This window comes from Diceros bicornis, chromosome 20, assembly GCF_020826845.1.
Source record: "Diceros bicornis minor isolate mBicDic1 chromosome 20, mDicBic1.mat.cur, whole genome shotgun sequence".
Taxonomy (NCBI): Eukaryota; Metazoa; Chordata; class Mammalia; order Perissodactyla; family Rhinocerotidae; genus Diceros; species Diceros bicornis.
Genome location: NC_080759.1, coordinates 5,990,118 through 6,009,230, shown reverse-complemented (window position 1 = coordinate 6,009,230; position 19,113 = coordinate 5,990,118). Strand labels below are relative to the sequence as shown.

The window sequence follows — 19,113 nt, the reverse complement described above, 5'->3', positions numbered from 1 at the left end:
TAAGTCAAGACATTTGATCCAAATCCGATCCCAGCTGATGAGCTTGTTCTTCCCAGCCAGGCCCCGAGCGCGGACGTCTCTCCCAGGGTCCCCGGTGGGACGAGGTCCGGGGAGGCCTGAGTGGCTCTCAGTGTTTGTGGCGACAGCTGATCTTGCCTTCCGACTGCTCCAGGACGTCCAGCATCTCCTCGATGATGGCCCTCAGCGCCCTGCCCAGCTGGTCTGCGTTGTACGGCTTGCCCAGGGGGGGCACGTGGACGAAGGCCGAGCGGCCGTGGCTCTGGTACAGGGAGGTGTAGTAGGTGAAGTCGCAGAGGTACCTAAGCCCAGGGCGTGGGGGCAGGGAGACCACAAAGGGGTCAGAGTCAGTCCACTGATCAACAGGACCCCTCCGTCTAAATCCACCGGAAGACCCCAACCTCACTAGAAATCCGAAAGAGGGAAGATGGCCCCTCTCCCGAGGCTGGTGGAAATGAAAACCCCGGTATCTCCCAGTGAGGTGTACACGTGGGGCGTCAGCAGTGCAAGGTAAGAACACAACAGGACAAACCCTAAGGCAGCGAGCCAAGGGTCTGCAGACGGACGGGAAATGCAGGGACCAGGAGGGCTCCAATTTAAGTCTCTGATTCAACAGAGGGATGAGGGGGAGGAGAGGGCAAAAGAATTTATCACAACAGGAATGTAAGAATATATTCCAGAATTATCTGTCTATCTTAAAATTAGTTTTAAAATGAGACTGATGGTAAATTCAGTCACTCCTTCATTCTTTCACTCAACTGAATTTGCCACCTGCTGCCTTTGGGCTGGAGAAGGGTATGAAGGGTTGAGAAATGGAGGCACCTGGTACTGAGAGGGCATAGAACCGAGAGGACGTAACTTGTCTGGGAGGCTGGGGAGGCCTCCCCAAGGAGGCAACGAGTTGGAGCTAAGACCTGGAAGAGGCATTATCAGAGGGGGGTGAATGCTGGGCAGGTGCCACAGCATGTGCAAAGGCCCTGAGGCTAGAGAGAGCTTGGTGTGTTTGAGGAACAGGAGAAGGCTGGTTTGTGTGTCTGGAATGCAGTGGGTGAGGGGAGAGTGGAGGCAGATGAGGGTGGAGAGGTGGGCAGGGGCCAGACCACACAGAACCTGTGGGTGGTGGGGAGAGGTTGGGATTTGATTCTTGGTGCAGTGGGAGCTGTAGGAGGGATTAAGCAAGGAAGGGATATCATCTGACTTGAATTTATAAAAGACCTCGTAATAGGCTGAATAGTTTCTCCTCAAAATTCTAGTTCACCTGGAACCTCAGAATGTGACTTTATTTGGATAGAGGGCTTCCGCAGATGTAATTAGTTAAGATGAGGTCATACTGGACTAGGGTGGGTGCTAAACCCAAAGACAGGTGTCCTTATGAGAAGGCCATGTGAAGACACACACAGAGAGAAGGCCACGTGGAGATGGAGGCAGAGATGGGAGGGATGCGTCTACAAGGCAAGGAGCAGCAAGGGTGCCAGCAGCCACCAGAAGCCAGGAGAGAGGCCTGGGACAGATCCTCCCTCAGAGTCTCTGCAACTGCGAGAGAATCAACTTCTGTCGTCCCAAGCCACCCATGTGGTAATCTGTCACAGCAGCCACAGGACACTAATATAGAAACCACTGCTTAGGGAGAAGGACTGGCAGGGCTGGGGAAGAGACGGCAGGAAGGACGCCACGGAGGTGGCTGGGCAGTGTCCAGGGGAGATGCCAGGGGCCTGGGTGGGGAGAAGTGGGCAGGCCCCACACAACGAGCTCCAGAAGCGGAATCAGTGGGGCCTGGTATGTATACATGCTTAGCTCTGTGCATCACGCATGGTGAGAATTCTATCATATGAAATGCTGTGTAAAGTTTTCTACACAAAAATATTATGGATAATACTATTAAAATATCCCATGCTTTAATCAGGTGGTAAATCAATGAAGTTTTAAAAAGTAAAAAAAAAAAAAAAAAAAAGTGAATGCTTGGCCCAAAGAGATCCAAGTCAACACACTCAGCTTGTTGTAGACCAGCGGGGGCAGCAGAAGAGGGAAGCCTGCCCACACCCACCCCAGATGGCCCCATGGTGGCCTACCTGCCAGCATCCTGTGAGATGGTCACCGACACATCCAGGCCCAGCGTAGTGACCCTCTTACACACAGCGTCCATGTCGATGATGGAGTCAATGCTTTCAGGCCCGTCCTCCACGCAGCACTGGGAGCCGGGGCAGAAGCGGCAGTTGTCCAGCCCCTTGTAGCCCTTGTTGTGCCCGCACTTCTCCAGCGTGACTGCCGTCGCCATCCCCGACACCCCAACATGCACCACCAGCTGTGGACAGATGGGCAGGGCTTAATGGGATCTGGCCATGAGACTGGCGGTACCCTCAGGCCAAGGGAAGGGCAGTATCCTGGCTGGGTTCTGCCTGGGGTTACATTGTTTCTGACCTCGTGCTGCTGGAATAGACCCTACAGTCACTCTTGCAGAAAGGTATGCCAAGTGAAACGTGCAAGAATGGTGAAACATGCAGAGATGTTCACTGCAGCTTTGTCATTACAATCAAATACTGGAAACAACCTAATTAGCCATTCATGGGGGCGGGGTGGTGGTGGGAGGCGTTGGCTAAATAAATTATGAACTACTATGTATGTAGCTGTTAAAATGCCCAAGGCAAGTTCTTCAAGACATACTGCCAAATGCAAAAGGCAAGGTACAACTTCCAGGAATACAGCTTAAAAACAACCCATGAGGTGGGGCCAGCCCCATGGCATAGTGGTTGGGTTTGGCACACTCCACTTCAGTGGCCGGGGTTCACAGGTTCGGATCCCAGGCGTGGTCCTACACCACTTGTCAGCCATGCTGAGGTGGTGACCCACATACAAACTAGAGGAAGATTGGCAACAGATGTTAGCTCAGGGAGACTCCTCCTTGCCAAAAAGAAATAATAATAATAATCCAAGAGGTAATAATCTGTCAACGATCACTTCCGTGTTACTCATAAATGTAAGAAAACATGTGGAAATGACTGGCATACCCAATAATAGGAAAATGGTTACATTAATTACTAAAAATTACCCAGCTACTAAAATGATGTTTAGACATCAGCATCACGGCAGAGTGAGTTGTCCCCTTTGTCTCTCCCCTCTAAGTTACAGCTAAACGGACATTCATTAACCAGCAGAGGATTCCCTGCACAGCACAACGATATGCCTGAGAGATCCACGCAGCCATATGTCTGAAGGTGGGGGGACTGGATTCCCGGGAGGCAGTGGAACTAGGTGAGTGGACCCCTCCGCCCCCCCACCCCTCCGGTGGCAGTGATCTAGGTCTTGGGTCCTCACATGGCGGCTGGGGCGACTGTAAGAGGAGGTGGGAGCAGCCTGGCCTGAGTGCGAGCGCTTTCAGAGTGGTAGCCTGGCCTGCAGGAGCACCCACTGTGCCGCGACAGCCCTGTCCATGGGTCCACTCCCCACTGAGTGCCGCAGCTCAGCCCCTGTGGTGGAGCCCCCACCAAGTGCAGTGGCTCAGCTGAACTGCCCATGAGTGCAGAGCTGGCCTGTGTGCACGAAAGAAAGCGCCCCTCCCCTCCCGCCTAGCACAACAGCTCTGCTGGTCCCCTGCCGAGTGCAGTGGTCCCATACCAGAATGACCTGCCAACGGAACACAGAGGACCCTAGCGCACATGCGTGTGTGACCCGCCAAGTGGCTGCAGCCAATGCACAACCATAGGGCAGCCCAACTGGCACAACTTCCAGCAGACGCGGCAGGATCAGAAAACACAGCTCCTGCTCCCCTCCAGTGGTGGCAGGTGGAATCTGCGACCTGATGCTACCACAAATGCACCAGCAAAGGATCAATTCATCAAACGCCATGAAGAACTACAGTAACACTTCGGAGCAGAAGGAAAACGACAAGTCTCCAGAAATCAATCCTGAAGTCACAGAAATTTACAATCTAAACGACAGAGAACTCAAAATAGCTGTCATAAAGAAACTCAATGAGTTACAAGAAAACAAAGACAGCTCAATGAGCTCAGGAACAAAATTAATAAGCAGAAGGAATTCTTCATCATAGAGACTGAAACTCCCCCCCCAAAAAAACCAAACAAATTCTGGATATCCAGAACACAACTGGGGCCGGCCCCGTGGCTTAGCAGTTAAGCGCATGCGCTCCGCTGCTGGCGGCCTGGGTTCAGATCCTGGGCGCGCACCAACACGCACCGCTTCTCCCGCCAGGCAGAGGCCGCGTCCCACATACAGCAACTAGAAGGATGTGCAGCTATGACACACAACTATCTACTGGGGCTTTGGGGGAAAAAGGAGGAGGATTGGCAATAGATGTTAGCTCAGAGCTGGTCTTCCTCACACAAAACAAACAAACAAACAAAAAACTGACAAACCCTTAGCCAGACTCACTAAGAAAAAAGAGAGGAGGCTCAAATAAATAAAATTAAAAATGAGAGAGGAGAAATTACAACAGACACCACAGCAATACAAAGGATTATGAGAGAGTACCATGGGGCCGGCCCAGCGGCACAGCGCTTAAGGGCTCACGCTCTGCTGTGGCGGCCCAGGGTTCATGGGTTTGGATCCTGGGCGCACACTGACGCACCGCTTGTCAGGCCACGCTGTGGCAGCATGCCATATAAAGTGGAGGAAGATGGGCACGGATGTCAGCCCAGGGCAATCTTCCTCAGCACAAAATAAATAAATAAACAAATAAATAAATAAATACAGGACTAAGAGAATACTACGAAAAACCATATGCCAACAAATTGGACAGCCTCTTAGAAGAAATGGATAAATTCTTAGACTCATGCAACCTCCCAAAACTAAATCAAGAAGAAACAGAGACAGCCAGCCTAGTGATTAAAGTTCGGCATGTTCTGCTTCGGCAGCCTGGGTTTGGTTCCCGAGTGCGGAACCACACCACTCGTCTGTCAGTAGCCATGCTGTGGTGGCAGCTCACATAGCAGAACTAGAAGGACTTACAGCTAGAATATATCCAACTACATACTGGGGCTTTGGGGAGGGAAAAAAAAAAAAGAGAGAGGAAGATTGGCAATAGATGTTAGCTCAGGGCGAATCTTTCCCAGCAAAAAAAGAAAAGAATTAGAAATAGAGAATCTGAATAGACCAATCACAAGTAAAGAGATTGAAACAGTAATCAAAACCTCCCCAAAAACAAAAGTCCAGGATCAGATGACTTCTCTGGAGAATTCTACCAAACATTCAAAGAAGATTTAATACCTATCCTTCTCAAACTATTCCAAAAAATTGAAGAATGTGCAAGACTTGCTAACTCATTCTATGAGGCCAACATCACCCTGATACCAAAACCAGACAAGGACAACACAAAGAAGGAAAATTACAGGAGAATATTGCTGATGAACATAGATGCAAAAACCGTCAACAAAATATTGGTAAACCGAATACAGCAATACATTAAAAGGATCATACACCGTGATCAGGTGGGATTTATACCAGGGACGCAGGGATGGTTCAACATCCACGAATCAATCAATGTGATACACCACATTAACAGAATGAGGAATAAAAACCATATGATCATCTCGGTAGATGCAGAGAAAGCATTTGACAAGATCCACCATCCATTTATGATAAAAACTCCCAATAAAACGGGTATAGAAGGAAAGTACCTCAAGAGAATAAAGCCCATATATGACAAACCCACAGCTAATATCATCCTCAATGGTGAAAAACTAAAAGCCATCCCTCTGAGAACAGGAACAAGACAAGGCTGCCCACTCTCACCACTCCTATTCAACATAGTACTGGAGCTTTTGGCCAGAGCAATTAGGCAAGAAAAGGAATAAAAGGAATCCAAATTGGAAAGGAAGACATAAAACTCTCACTCTTTTCAGACAACATGATTCTATATATAGAAAACCCTAAAGAATCCACCAGAAAACTATTAGAAACAATCAACAACTACAGCAAAGTTTCAGGGTACAAAATCAACCTACAAAAGTCAGTTGCATTTCTACACACTAATAACGAACTAGTAGAAAGAGAAGTCAAGAATAATCCCATTTATAACTGCAACAAAAAGAATAAAATATCTAGGCGTAAACTTAACCAAGGAGGTGAAATACCTATACACTGAAAACTATAAGACATTATTGAAAGAAATCGAAGACAACATAAAGAAATGGAAATATATTCCACACTTATGGATTGGAAGAATAAACACAGTTAAAATGTCCATATTACCTAAAGCAATCTACAGATTCAATGCAATCCCAACCAGAATCCTCCTGACTTCAAAATGTACTACAAAGCTATAGTAATCAAAACAGCATGGTACTGGCACAATAACAGACACACAGATCAATGGAACAGAACTCAAAGTCCAGAAATAAAACCACACACCTATGGACAAATAATCTTCGACAAATGAGGCAAGAACATAAAATTGAGAAAGGAAAGTTTCTTCAATAAATGGTGTTGGGAGAACTGGACAGCCACATGCAAAAGAATGAAGGTAGACCACTATCTTTCACCCTACACAAAAATTAACTTAAAACGGATTAAAGACTTGAATGTAAAACCTGAAACCATAAAACTCCTAGAAGAAAATATAGGCAATACACTCTTTGACATCAGTCTCAGAAGCATCTTTTCGAATACCATGTCTACTCAAGCAAGGGAAACAAAAGAAAAAATAAACAAATGGGACTACTTCAGACTAAAAAGCTTCTGCAAGGCAAAGGAAACCATGAACAAAATGAAAAGACAACCCAGCAACTGGGAGAAAATATTTGCAAATCATATGTCTGACAAGAGGTTAATTTCCAAAATATACAAAGAACTCATATAACTCAACAACAAAAAACCAAACAACCCGATTGAAAAATGGGCAGAGGATGTGAACAGACATTTTTCCAAAGAAGATACACAGATGGCCAACAGGCACATGAAAAGATGTTCAATATCACTAATCATCAGGGAAATGCAAATCAAAACTACAATAAGATATCACCTTGCACCGGTTAGAACAGCTATAATCACCAAGACAAAAAACAACAAACGTTGGAGAGGATGTAGAGAAACGGGAACCCTCATACGCTGCTGGTGGGAATGCAAACTGCTGCAGCCACTATGGAAAACAGTATGGAGATTCCTCAAAAAATTAAAAATAGACATACCATACGATCCAGCTATCCCACTACTGGGTATTATCCAAAGAACATGAAATCAACAATTCAAAGAGACTTATGCACCCCTGTGTTCACTGCAGCATTATTCACCATAGCCAAGATGTGGAAGCAACCCAAGGGCCCATCGACTGATGAATGGATAAAGAAGATGTGGTATCTATATACAATGGAATACTCAGCCATAAAAAAAGACAAAATCGTCCTATTTACAACAACATGGATGGACCTTCAGGGTATTATGCTAAGCGAAATAAGCCAGACAGAGAAAGACAAATACCACATGATTTCACTCATGTGTGGAAGATAAACACAGGGACAAAGAGAACAGATTAGTGGTTACCAGAGGGAGGGGGCTGGGGGGTGGGCAAAAGGGGCAAAGGGGCACATTTATATGGTGATGGATAAAAACTAGACTATTGGTGGTGAGCATGACACACTCTATACAAAAACTGATATATAATAATGTACACCTGAAATTATACAATGTTATAAACCAATACGACTTCAATGAAATTAAATAAATAAATAACTTAGGGAGAATTTCTTTTTCTTTTTTTTTTGTGAGGAAGATCAGCCCTGAGCTAACATCCATGCCAATCCTCCCCTTTTTGCTGAGGAAGACCGGCTCTGAGCTGACATCTATTGCCAATCCTCCTCCTTTTTCTCCCCCAAAGCCCCGGTAGACAGCTGTATGTCATAGCTGCACATCCTTCTAGTTGCTGTATGTGGGACGTGGCCTCAGCATGGCCGGAGGAGCGGTGCGTCGGTGCGTGCCTGGGATCCGAACCCGGGCTGCCAGTAGCGGAGCGCGCGCACTCAACCGCTAAGCCACGGGGCCAGCCGAGGGAGAATTTCTAATGACCTAAGTGATTAAATGCTCATGATAACATATTTATAAAAGGCAGAATGCCAAATTGAATACAGTTTAACTTCAACTACTACTGAGTTGTGTGCATGCTTGTACACAGGAGGAGCAATGTAAGAAGACACGTGAGCATTTCAAGCACAGGCTGATGAGCATGCTGGCCACATGGTGCCTCGGGCCCCACGTGCCTACTGAGCACTCGACACGTGGCTGGTACAAATCGAGATGTGTAGGGAGTGTAAAACACACACTGGATTTCGGAGCCTGGGCACAAAAAAGGAATGTAAAATGTCTCGTTAATAATTTTTTAATATTGATTACATGTTGAAATGATAATATTTTAGATATATGGAGTTATATTTAAGATATGATTAAAATTAATTTCGGCTATTTCTTTTTATGCTTTTTAAATGTGGCTGCTAAAAAGTTTCCACTGTCCCATGGAGCTGGCACGTTCCTCAAGAGCCTGACTCTCCGGGAGCAGCAGCTGGGCTGCTTTCTTCTCTGCGGGATGCCTGGCCTCTGGCACTGTGTTATCTGGTGCTCCACAAACTGAATACTGGTAACGCAAAAGTAAAACAGCAACTCCAGTACAGACGGTTGAATGGTGACCCCACCAACACGAAAAAAGATATATGTCCCTGTCCTAAGCCTGGAAACTGTGACTGAGACCTTACTGGGAAAAGGGTCTTTGCAGACGTCATTAAGGATCTCGAGGTCATCCTAGATTCTCTGAGTGGGCCTGAAATCCAGTGACAAATGTCCCTAAAAGAGACACACAGAGGAGAGATAGAGAGAGGAGGAGAAGGCCATGTGGAGACAGAGGCAGAGACTGGGGTGACGTGATGCGGCCACAAGCCGAGGAACACTGGGGCCCCCAGAGCTGGAAGAGACAAGGCAGAATCCTCCGCTAGAGCTGTCAGAGGGACACGGCCCTGTGACACCTGGATCTTGGACTTCTGGCCTCCAGACTGTAAGAGAATAAATTCCTGTTGTGTTGAGACATCCAGTTTGTGGTCATTTGGATGGCAGCCCCAGGACCTCATTCACGCAGTGCGCTACTTAAACAGCATGCGTGCACGGGCACGTCCACGCACACGTATGAGGCAGATGTGTGTGCATGAAGAATGTGTGAGTGATAACAAAACATTATTCGTGGTACCAGTTAACTGTTACTAAGAGCTTACTACTACAGACCAGGAGTTCTCAACCAGGGCCGCCTCGCTCCAGGGGATGTTGACGATGTCTGAAGACATTCTGGGAGGTCAACACCAGAGAAACAGTGCTCCTGGCATCTGGTGGGTGGAGGCCAGGGACGCTGCTTAACATCCTACAGTGCCCAGGGCAGTCCCCCCACAGAGGATGATCCGGCCCCAGTTGAGAAGGATGCTTGGCTGGGAATCTCTGGGGTAGGCTGAGAACTGTCGATCACCCTACTGGCCTCATCTCGCTCGTCCTCACCGTGGACTCAGGATGTGGGCTTCTGATACTCTGGTTTGTAATAAGAAACATGTGTTCTTAGTCCGCTGTTCCCGGCACAGAACTCCTAAAACCCTTGGAACTTCCTAAGTGATGAGAGCGATAAAAGTATCTTGTTAGGTTAGTGAGGTGACTTTTGGAAAGCCCCTATGGATGGGGGCTGGTTGCCAGGGGAACCAGCCACGTGGTCAGAGGGTTGGAACTTTCAGTCCTGCCCCCTGGCCTCCGAGGAGGGGAGGGGCTGGAGGTTGAGCTCAATAGCCAACCGCCGATGATTTAATCCAGCACGTTCGTGTCACGAAGCCTCCACAAAAACCCAAACCGCGGGGTCTGAGAGCTTCCAAGACGGTGAGCACGCGGAGGTGCTGGGAGGGTGGGCACCCGGAGAGGGCACGGGAGGTCCCGGCCCCCCCCACCCCGCGCCCTCTGCACCTCCTCCATCTGGCTGTTCCTGAGCTGCAGCCTCTCATCATAACCCCGGAAGCTGGTCAGCCAACGGGCTGCCCGAGTTCTGAGAGCCGCTCTAGCAGATTAATCGAACCCAAGGAGGGGCCAGGGGAGCCTCTCATTCACAGCACGTCGGTAAGAGGCACAGGTGACGGCCTGGACTTGGGGTTGTCGTCTGAGGCGGGGGGCACTCTGTGGGACTGAGCCCTCACCCTGTGGGATCTGACTCGATCTCAGGGTAGATAGCGTCAGAACGGAGCTGAATTGCAGGACACGCAGCTGGTGTCGGAGAATTGCTGGCGTGGGGACACCAACCCCCCCTACATACACACATACACACACACACACGAATTGGGTGGTAGACTCTTAGTACCATTAGTATTCCCACCTGTCACAGGAGGAAACTGAGGCACGGGAGCCCAGGGAGTTTGCCTGAGACCTCACAGCTCGTCAGCAGCAGCCTGACTCCAAAATCCTTTTTCTTTATCCCTTTCCATATGGTGTGAAATGTTTTTAAAAGATGTTCATGCATTAGGGTTCGTTGTTTTTTTTAAAAAAAAACTAGAATCAGGCAGGACTGCATAGCTGCAGCAGAAGAAAAAGTCCACTGGCAGAACCTTCAGCAACACCTCGCTAAGCCTCCAGGTCCTCATCTGTGAAAAGGGGCAAATTCCACTTGAGATGCGACAGGAGAGTTCGTTAGAAAGGAAGATTCCTCTGGCCAGCCCTGGAGAATCCAAAACAGAGGCTGGGGCGGGCAGCTGGGTGGGGCCCCCGCAGGGGACCAGGACCTCACCAGCAGAGCCGCCAGCCCAGGTAAGTTCCCCGGTGGCTCTCGCTCCTGACCCCTGAGCCACGGTCTTGGCCGGACCTCATGTACCTGTGGTGGGAGGGTGTGGTTCCTGCCTGCCCGGCCTCCGTTCCACCGAGTCTGGGAACAGCCGAAGCTCCCTCCCACACCTTTTTCCCTTGGTGGAAACGTCCACTCCCTGTTCTCATTCCACAAGGTCTGGAGAGAGGTGACACCACCCCATGGCCACTAGAGTGGGCATGTGACACAGGCCTCACAAATCAGAGCATTTCTTCTTCCCCACCAGCCACAGTGATCAGGTCAGGGACTGGCACGTGATCCAAGCTGGCCAGTGAGAGTCAGCCCTGGACTTTGGGGAACTATTTGGAGGAAAGATGTTCTCTTTCTGTTGAGGGGCTGAATTGGGAGGATATCAGCCAGCAGCCACCTACCTTTGCCAAAGCAAGAGCAAAACGCAAAGCAAAGCAGAGTAGCCATGAGAGGATGCTGACTAGGTGAGTGCCTGGATCAAGCTATGCCTGAAGCACACAAACGTTTGTGCTCAAGCTGGGTTGAGGTGTGTTTTGACTGTCACTTATAACCAAACATGTCGTAACTGATACAGAACTCCAGTGGAACAGAGCCAGGCTCTGTGAAGTTCCAGACATTTGCCTTCCTCCCTTACCTCTAAGGGTAACCAGGAAAGTGTGTCCCTTTGGGGGATAAGGCCATGGCATTAGCCATGTGACTGGAGCAGGAACAAAGCCAGACAAATCATCCACGTGTGGGCCGCCCACCTGCAGGTCCTGATGAGGAAGCACCTACTTCCGCCCCACTCACCTGTGGGCTGTGCTTCTCCCACAGGGCGGGGATGAGCCTCTGGACAGTCTTGTACTCAACTGGAATCTCATACACATGCAGGTCCACGCTGTCGCCAAGCCCCAGCTTCTCCAGCTCCTGGAAGCGAGAGGAGAGGGAGTGTCATGGCAGTAGGTGAGGGCTGCGGGGATAGTGTGCTCCCCGGGGATAAACTGACTCATCCTCAGAGAACAGGGAAGCTCTCGACTCCCCGAGCAGAGCCAGAAGGCATGTGTGCTGGCCTACCCCAGAGCTCCTCTGCGTCCCTTCCCCTCCCACTTGTCTCGAACTCTCTCTGCATCTCCATGGGCCATGGTGTGACGCTGTGGCCTCTGGAGCAAGGCTCCCGGGTTTGAGCCCTGCCCATGTGACCTTGGGCAAGTTACTTAACCTCTCTGAGCCTCAGTTTTCTCATCTGCAAAATGGGGATGAGAAAGTACTCACCTCACAAGATGGTTATAAGAATTAAATGAAAGAATTCACACTAAGCACTCCAAGCAATGCTCGGCACATTCTAAGTGCTCAAATCATGTTGGCTACGCCACTACTACTGCTGCTGTTGTTGGTTATTACCTTTTCCCCCTTGTCATACCTGAGAAGAACTGTTTATAGACTTGGTACATGGTACATGGCAGGGTCTCAGTATCCATTTACAGAGGGGCCCAGCTCCTTGAGGAGCCTCTAACCGTCTCGGGCACAAGAGGGTTTTAGGATATCATGAATTATGCACAAAAATGGACCGTGAACTTTTCTGGGGAAAAGTGTCTGCACTTTTCTGGGGAAATGTCAAGGCTTTCCCCGGATTCTCAGTGCGGTCCGCTAAGGACCCGCCTGTTAGCTCCTTGCAGGCAGAGCCCACAACCAGGCCTCCTTCCCCAGCCAGCCCAAGGCACAGCGCGCAGCAGGCCCAGAACCAACTCTGCTGGAAGAACAGTGCTCTCACCAATCCTGGCACCTGTCTGGGGACGAAGGTTTCGGCTCAACAGAAAACCTGAGCATTTTTCATAGTAAAATTAGTACTCGGAACAATGGTCACCGGCAGGGCTGTGCCACATTCTCAGCTCCCGAGCAGCGGCCTGAGGACGCCCCGCGCTGTTAGAGTTCCGGGGGCCAGGCGGGGATGTCGTCTCTGGCCTCGCTGAGCTTCCCTGGCGAGCGCTTGCATCTCTTGCAGCAGCTGCAGGATTTCTTTATCCGGTGGCCTTGACTTGGCTGTCCATGCTGTCCCCACTCTGCGCCCAGTCCACGCACTTCCTCTGGAGTATCCGACGCCTGGAAGGCAGGCCCCTCCTCACCAACAGATAACTCCAAAGTGCTCCCCAAAGAGGATGCGTCCAGGTCACCCGGAGACGAGAACCCCTGGGCGGTAGGTGGGGCCTGTGGGGGTGAGGGGTCTCCAACACCAACACTGAGAACCGGGGCCCTGTCCCTCTCGCCAAGCCCGGTGACACGTGCGATCAGGAAGGGCCCCTCGAGAAATCCCACGGCTGGACAGGGAAGGCAGAGTGCAAACCTGCTGCCCCGACACAGGCGAAACCGACTATGAAACATCTGAAATATGCTAAGGAGAAAACTCTGTAAACTATTTTATTTCTCCCACAATCATTTTTCTCGGTCATTCATGATCCCTTTTCAACTGAGCTTCAACTTCCCCGACTGTGCAGCGGGAGGGAGAGGACACTCTTCACAGGGCTTCAGGACCCGGAGATGCGGCAGGCAGAGAGCCGGACAGCGCACAGGCGATTCCCACTTGACTGCACTGCCCGCAGGCCGTCAAACTCCAAGAAGCGCTAGTGGCCTTCCCTCTGTGATCCCTGCTCCCACGCCGCCGATATCATACACGTGCGCCCGGCGTCTGCTCGCTGCGCTTCCGGCCCAGTTTCTTTGAACAACCACGCCAACACACACAGGCCACCGTTTGCTTGTGGTTTGCTGGATACACTGGAGTCTTGCTTGGCAAGTTCATTTTTTGGCATACCAGACCCGACCATCTCCCGCCCCACACTGCCCAGCCTCCTGCCTCCAAGGCAGAATCTAAAATCACATCACACCCTTTCCCTGCTCCCGCCCTGCTGTGGCTCCCTACATGCTCAGAATAAAACCCCACCTCCCACCACGGCCCACCAGGCCCTGCGGAGTCCGGACCCGCCGACCTCCTTGCCCTCCTCTCCTTTCATCCCCCTTTGCTTACTCCTCTCCAGTCATACGGCCTCCCACACATCAGGCTCACTCCTGCCTCGGGGCCTTTGCACTGGCTGTTCCCTCTGCTTGGAATGCTCTTCCTCTCGCTTTCTGGTCAGTCGACTCCTCCTCAGCCTTCATGTCTCAGCCTCCCAAGAAGACCCTCCGATGCCCAGCCCTCTTTACACACTCTCTCGGCCCCATGGGTTGATGTCCTTGCCACGGTGCAGGACGTGCACACAGCAGGAGCTTGTGAATGCCATCTGAGCAGCTCAAGCTTAGACTGAGAACGCACACCCACGTGACGCTGGGTGTGCACCAGACCCTCCCGCAGGCACCTCGACCTCCCTGACTGCAAATGGTGGTTTGGACTAGCTGCTGCCTGCGACCCCTCTTTCCTTTTCACCCTGTCCTCCAGTTAAAAGCAGCTCCTCATTATTCACAATAGCCAACAGGTAGAGACAGCCAAGTGTCCCTCAATGGATAAAAGGATAAATAAACAGAATGCGGTCCATCCACACAATGGAATATTATTCAGCCATAAAGAGGAATGAAGTGCTGCTACATGCTACCAGACACAGATGAAGTTAATCTTGTTAATTTGCTGTTTTCTTGTTTAACCTGAGGGGTGACTCAAGGGTCACAGGATTTATAAGCTTGTTTTGCAGAAGAAAAATAATGCCTTTAAGGAAGTTATGACCACCAGATAACCTCCCCAGCTGCCCAGAAGTCTGGTTGCCCAAGGGCTTATCTGGAGTGAAAGAAACTCAGGTTTCCCCTTGGTTTCTCTGAAACTCCTTCCCCCCAGCCCCTTAGCTCTAAAAAGACCCCCTGCTTCCTTCTTTCATTGAGGAGGATTTGAGAGAACCTATCCTCCCACCTTCTCATTTTGGCCAATTTGAATAAACCTTTCTCCATCTCCAAGCACGTGTCTCAGTGATTGGCTTATTGTGCACCAGGCACACAAATTTGAGATTAAGAGGTTCAGTATCACAAGATTCATGGATAAACCTTGAAAACATTATGCTGAGTGAAAGAAGCCAGACACAAAAGGCCTCATGCTGTATGATTCCCTTTATCTGAAATGTCCAGAACAGGCAAATCCATAGAGACAGACAGCAGACTGCTCCTTGCCAGAGGCTGGGGGAGGCAGGAATAGGGAGTGACTGCTAACGGGCACAACATTTCCTTTGGAGTGAGGAAAATGCTCTGGAACCAGACGGACATGGTTGCACAACACTGTGAATGTCATAAATGCCACTGAATTTAAAATAATTTTAGTTATGTAAGTTTCATCTTAAAGAGAGAGAGAGAAAAGAAAAAAATAGCTCTTAATTGCATGGATGGTGGAGGGTAGGAGTCAGGGGCATAGCCTCCAGAGCTGGTGAACAGGTTTGTTCCTTCCTCCCCACACTCACTGGCTGGGTGACCTTGGGCAAGTCACTCACTCTCTCTGTGCCTGAGTTCCCTCATCTGCAAGTGGGATTAACAGTAGTACCCAGGGGCTGGCCCGGTGGCGCAAGCGGTTAAATGCACGCGCTCCGCTGCGGCAGCCCAGGGTTCACCGGTTCTGATCCCAGGCGTGCCCCGACGCACTGCTTGGCAAGCCATGCTGTGGCGGCGTCCCATATAAAGTGGAGGAAGATGGGCACGGATGTTAGCCCAGGGCCAGTCTTCCTCAGCAAAAAGAGGAGGATTGGCAGATGTTAGCTCAGGGCCAATCTCCTCACAAAAAACAACAAGAACAACAAAAAAACCCCAATAGTACCCATGTCACAGGAAGGAAAAACGAAACAATACACATGAAAGGCATAGGGTCTAATAAGGGCTCAAAACATGTTAAACTATTTTAAAATATCAAAGTGCTTCCTTTAAAAGAAACCAAAGTGACTTCTGGCTAAAATGCAGCCACAGGAATCAGATTTACCCTCCTGTCTGGAACAATTAAAACAAAAGACAAAATATATAAAATAAGTTTTCAGACAATGAGTTGAGGAGTCAAAGCTGAGGTTCTGAAAACAGTAAGAAGGCTACAGTTTGGAGGGTGGAGTCCTGGAGAGCAGATGGGGAGGGGGAGGGGAGAGGGAAAGGGAAGGGAGGGAGGGCGAGAGAGAGATTAGGTAGGTAAGTAGGTAGGTAGGTGTGTAGGTAGATAGATAGATATTGATCCAGAGATCTTCAAGGGTCTGAGGACGGACAGGCACACATGCGTGCTGAGGCCAGGGGTAGAGCCACCTGACAGGAGCAGAGGGAACGCCCCTCAGAACTCACACAGGGCTGGGAATACTTGGTGTTCTCACCATCCAGAGTGGAAAACTTCATAAGGACATGGGGAAAAATCAGCCCAAGAATAAACACTGCACTAGTCCAGCCTAACGAAACTTAACAGCAAGCCTCAAAAGGATCAAACTGTTTCCAGTAACTTACCTGTATCCCAGAAGAAAGCTCAAGAACATTTAGAGGAAATACAAAAGTATCCAGCTTGCCACAAGGTAAAATTCAGGGGGCAACCAACTGAAACTTACTAGGCTTGCAAAGAAACAGAAAAATACCACCCACAATGAAGAGAAAATCAATCAATAGAAGCTGGCCCAGAAACAACACAGAGGGTAGAACTAGTACATAAGGACATTCAAACAGTTACTATATCCTTTTTTTTTTTTTGGTGAGGAAGATCAGCCGTGAGCTAACATCCGTGCTAATCCTCCTCTTTTTGCTGAGGAAGACCGGCTCTGAGCTAACATCTATTGCCAATCCTCCTCCTTTTTCCCCCGCAAAGCCCCAGTAGATAGTTGTATGTCATAGTTGCACATCCTTCTAGTTGCTGTACGACGGACACGGCCTCAGCATGGCCGGAGAAGCAGTGCATTGGTGCGCGCCCGGGATCCGAACCCGGGCCGCCAGTAGCGGAGCGCACGCACTTAACCGCTAAGCCACGGGGCCGGCCCCAGTTACTATATTCTTAAAAAGCCAGACGGATCAAGTTTGAAGCCTGCCCCGCTACCTGGAGTCTGGGTCCTATCCTCACTTTTCAGGGGGAACCACTGTTAACAGCACACACATCCCTGCAGACCTATTTCCATCTCTTATACACACCTTAGAAAACACACAGTGTTTATTTTTCCATCAATTTTATCCTTCTGCAACTGTGTTCTCTCCACTCAGCAGTTTGTTTCAGAGATCTAGCTACATTGTTACGTGTAGATCTTCTTCCTTCCCTTTTCCCTGATGCATAATATTCCACCTCAGAAACTGGCTGCCGCGGACTTAAACATTCCCCCATATTAGAACATTTAAGGGGTTTCCAATTTTCCTCAGTGATGAGCCACGCTGCACATTCTTGTGTGCATTCTCACACCCAGCTGTGAGGCATAAACGCTAAGAAGTGGCGTGCTCAGTGCCAGCTCAGCACACATTCACTAGAGAATAACACCGGCACACCAAAGCCTCCTTTTCTGACCTCAGACCGAGTACATCCTAGAGGCAGGGGAACAACTTTACGGTTTATAAATGAATCTTCCCCTAATCCCCAAGAGGAGACCCACTGAGCTCTTCCCTCTCTTAAAAACAAAATTCAATGACACCAAAAGCACAAGCAATAAAAATTGAGAAATTAGACTTCATCAAAATGAAAAACTTTTCTGCATCAAAGAACACAATCAACAGAGTGCAGACAGCCCACTGAATGGGAGAAAATGTTGCTAAATCATGAATCTGACAAAGGATTGACATCCAGAATACATAAACAACATGTACAACTCAATAACAAAACAACTAACCACCCAATTTTTAAAATGGGTAAAGGACTTGAATAGACATTTCTCCAAAGAAGATATGCAAATAGCCAATAAGCACATGAAAAGATGCTCAATATTATTAGTCATTAAGGAAATGCAAATCAATGCCACAATGTGATACCACTTCATACCCACTAGGGTAGCTATTATGAAAAAAAAACAAAACTGTTGCTGTGACTGTGGAGAAACTGGAGCCCTCGTGCACTAGTGGTGGGAATGTAAACTGGGGCAGCCACTGTGGAAAACAGTCTGGCAGTTTCTCAGCAAGTTAAACATAGAATGACCATATGATCCAGCAACTCTACTTTTGGGTCGAAAGAATTGAAAGCAAGGACTTGAACAGATATTTGCACACCCATGTTCACAGCAGCATCATTCAAACAGCCAAAAGGTGGAAGCAACACAAGTGTCCACCGATGGATGAAGGGATAAACACAACGTGGTCCATCTACCAATGGAACATTATTCAGCCTTAAAAAGGAAGGAAATTCTGACATCTGCTACAACATGGATGAACCTTGAGGACGTTATGTTCAGCGAAATAAGCCAGTCACAAAAGGACAAATACTGTATGATTCCAATTATATGAGGTCCCTAGAGGGGTCAGACTCACAGCGACAGAAAGAATGGTCGGGGCTGGGGGAGGGGGAGGGGAGTGAGTGTTTAATGGGGACAGGGTTTCAGTTTGGGAAGATGAAAAAGTTCTGGAGATGGATGTTGGAGATGGTTGCACAACAGTGTGAATGTATTTAATGCCATTGAACTGTACACTTAAACCTGGGTAAAAGGTTAAAATTTAAATTTATGTATATTTTATCAAAATTTTAATTAAAAATAGAAAAGCAGGAAGCTACGGTCTGTATTACTCGCCTGACCTTTGGAGGGCTTCCTGAGCACGGGCACTGAAGGCATCTGCTATTGTGCCAACCCCAGGAGCTCTCAGGAGCCTGCTAACAGGACACAGCCTGTTAGCACAGCGGCCCCGGCTTCTGCCCTGGGCCCAGAAGCTGAGCACGCTGCTCCCTGCGCCCGACTCCCCCTTGGAGCTTCAGTTTGACTCTTTGCCAGCTCTACTTCTGCATTTGTTGAAAGCTGGAACTATTCAGATTCCCATTTTAAATCCTCCAGAACTTTCTGGAATTCCTCTCCCTGCCATTTCTCCCCATCCCGATGGGAAATCTAAACTCTACAGAGTAAACACCCACTTCCATGCCCTCCACACACACACAATTTGCAGGAATTTCAAACTCACAACAGCCTGGCCAGGAGGAAGGGCCTGGATGTGTGAAGGCAGACAATCTGGGGTCCTCCTCTGCTCACTCCAATAATTAGTCCTGTCCCTTCATCAGGATTTTTTTGCGTGTGTGTGTGAGGAAGACCAGCCCTGAGCTAACATCCACGCCAATCTTCCTCTTTTTGCTGAGAAGACTGGCCCTGAGCCAACATCCATGCCCATCGTCCTCCACTTTATGTGGGAAACCACCACAGCGTGGCCTGACAAGCAGTGGGTCGGTGCGCGCCCGGGAT

The 19,113-nt window shown here is 49.1% G+C and overlaps 1 protein-coding gene across 7 annotated transcripts in view; it reads right to left on the bottom strand.

The window, feature by feature from the left end:
• Positions 1 to 19,113, bottom strand: part of PGPEP1 (pyroglutamyl-peptidase I) — a 29,250-nt gene continuing 10,137 nt past the window's right edge. For 5 of the 7 annotated variants that reach the window (XM_058563778.1, XM_058563772.1, XM_058563773.1 and 2 more), the window contains 3 exons: positions 11,591 to 11,707; positions 2,088 to 2,320; positions 1 to 320 (listed from right to left, as the gene is read on the bottom strand). In XM_058563778.1, the coding sequence (XP_058419761.1) occupies positions 128 to 320; positions 2,088 to 2,293 (399 nt within the window). In that variant the 5' untranslated portion in view covers positions 2,294 to 2,320; positions 11,591 to 11,707 and the 3' untranslated portion in view covers positions 1 to 127. Of the gene's footprint in view, positions 321 to 2,087; positions 2,321 to 9,495; positions 9,600 to 10,348; positions 10,601 to 11,590; positions 11,708 to 19,113 lie in introns of those variants that run through there. The other 2 variants (XM_058563775.1, XM_058563774.1) reach the window with 2 other exon arrangements.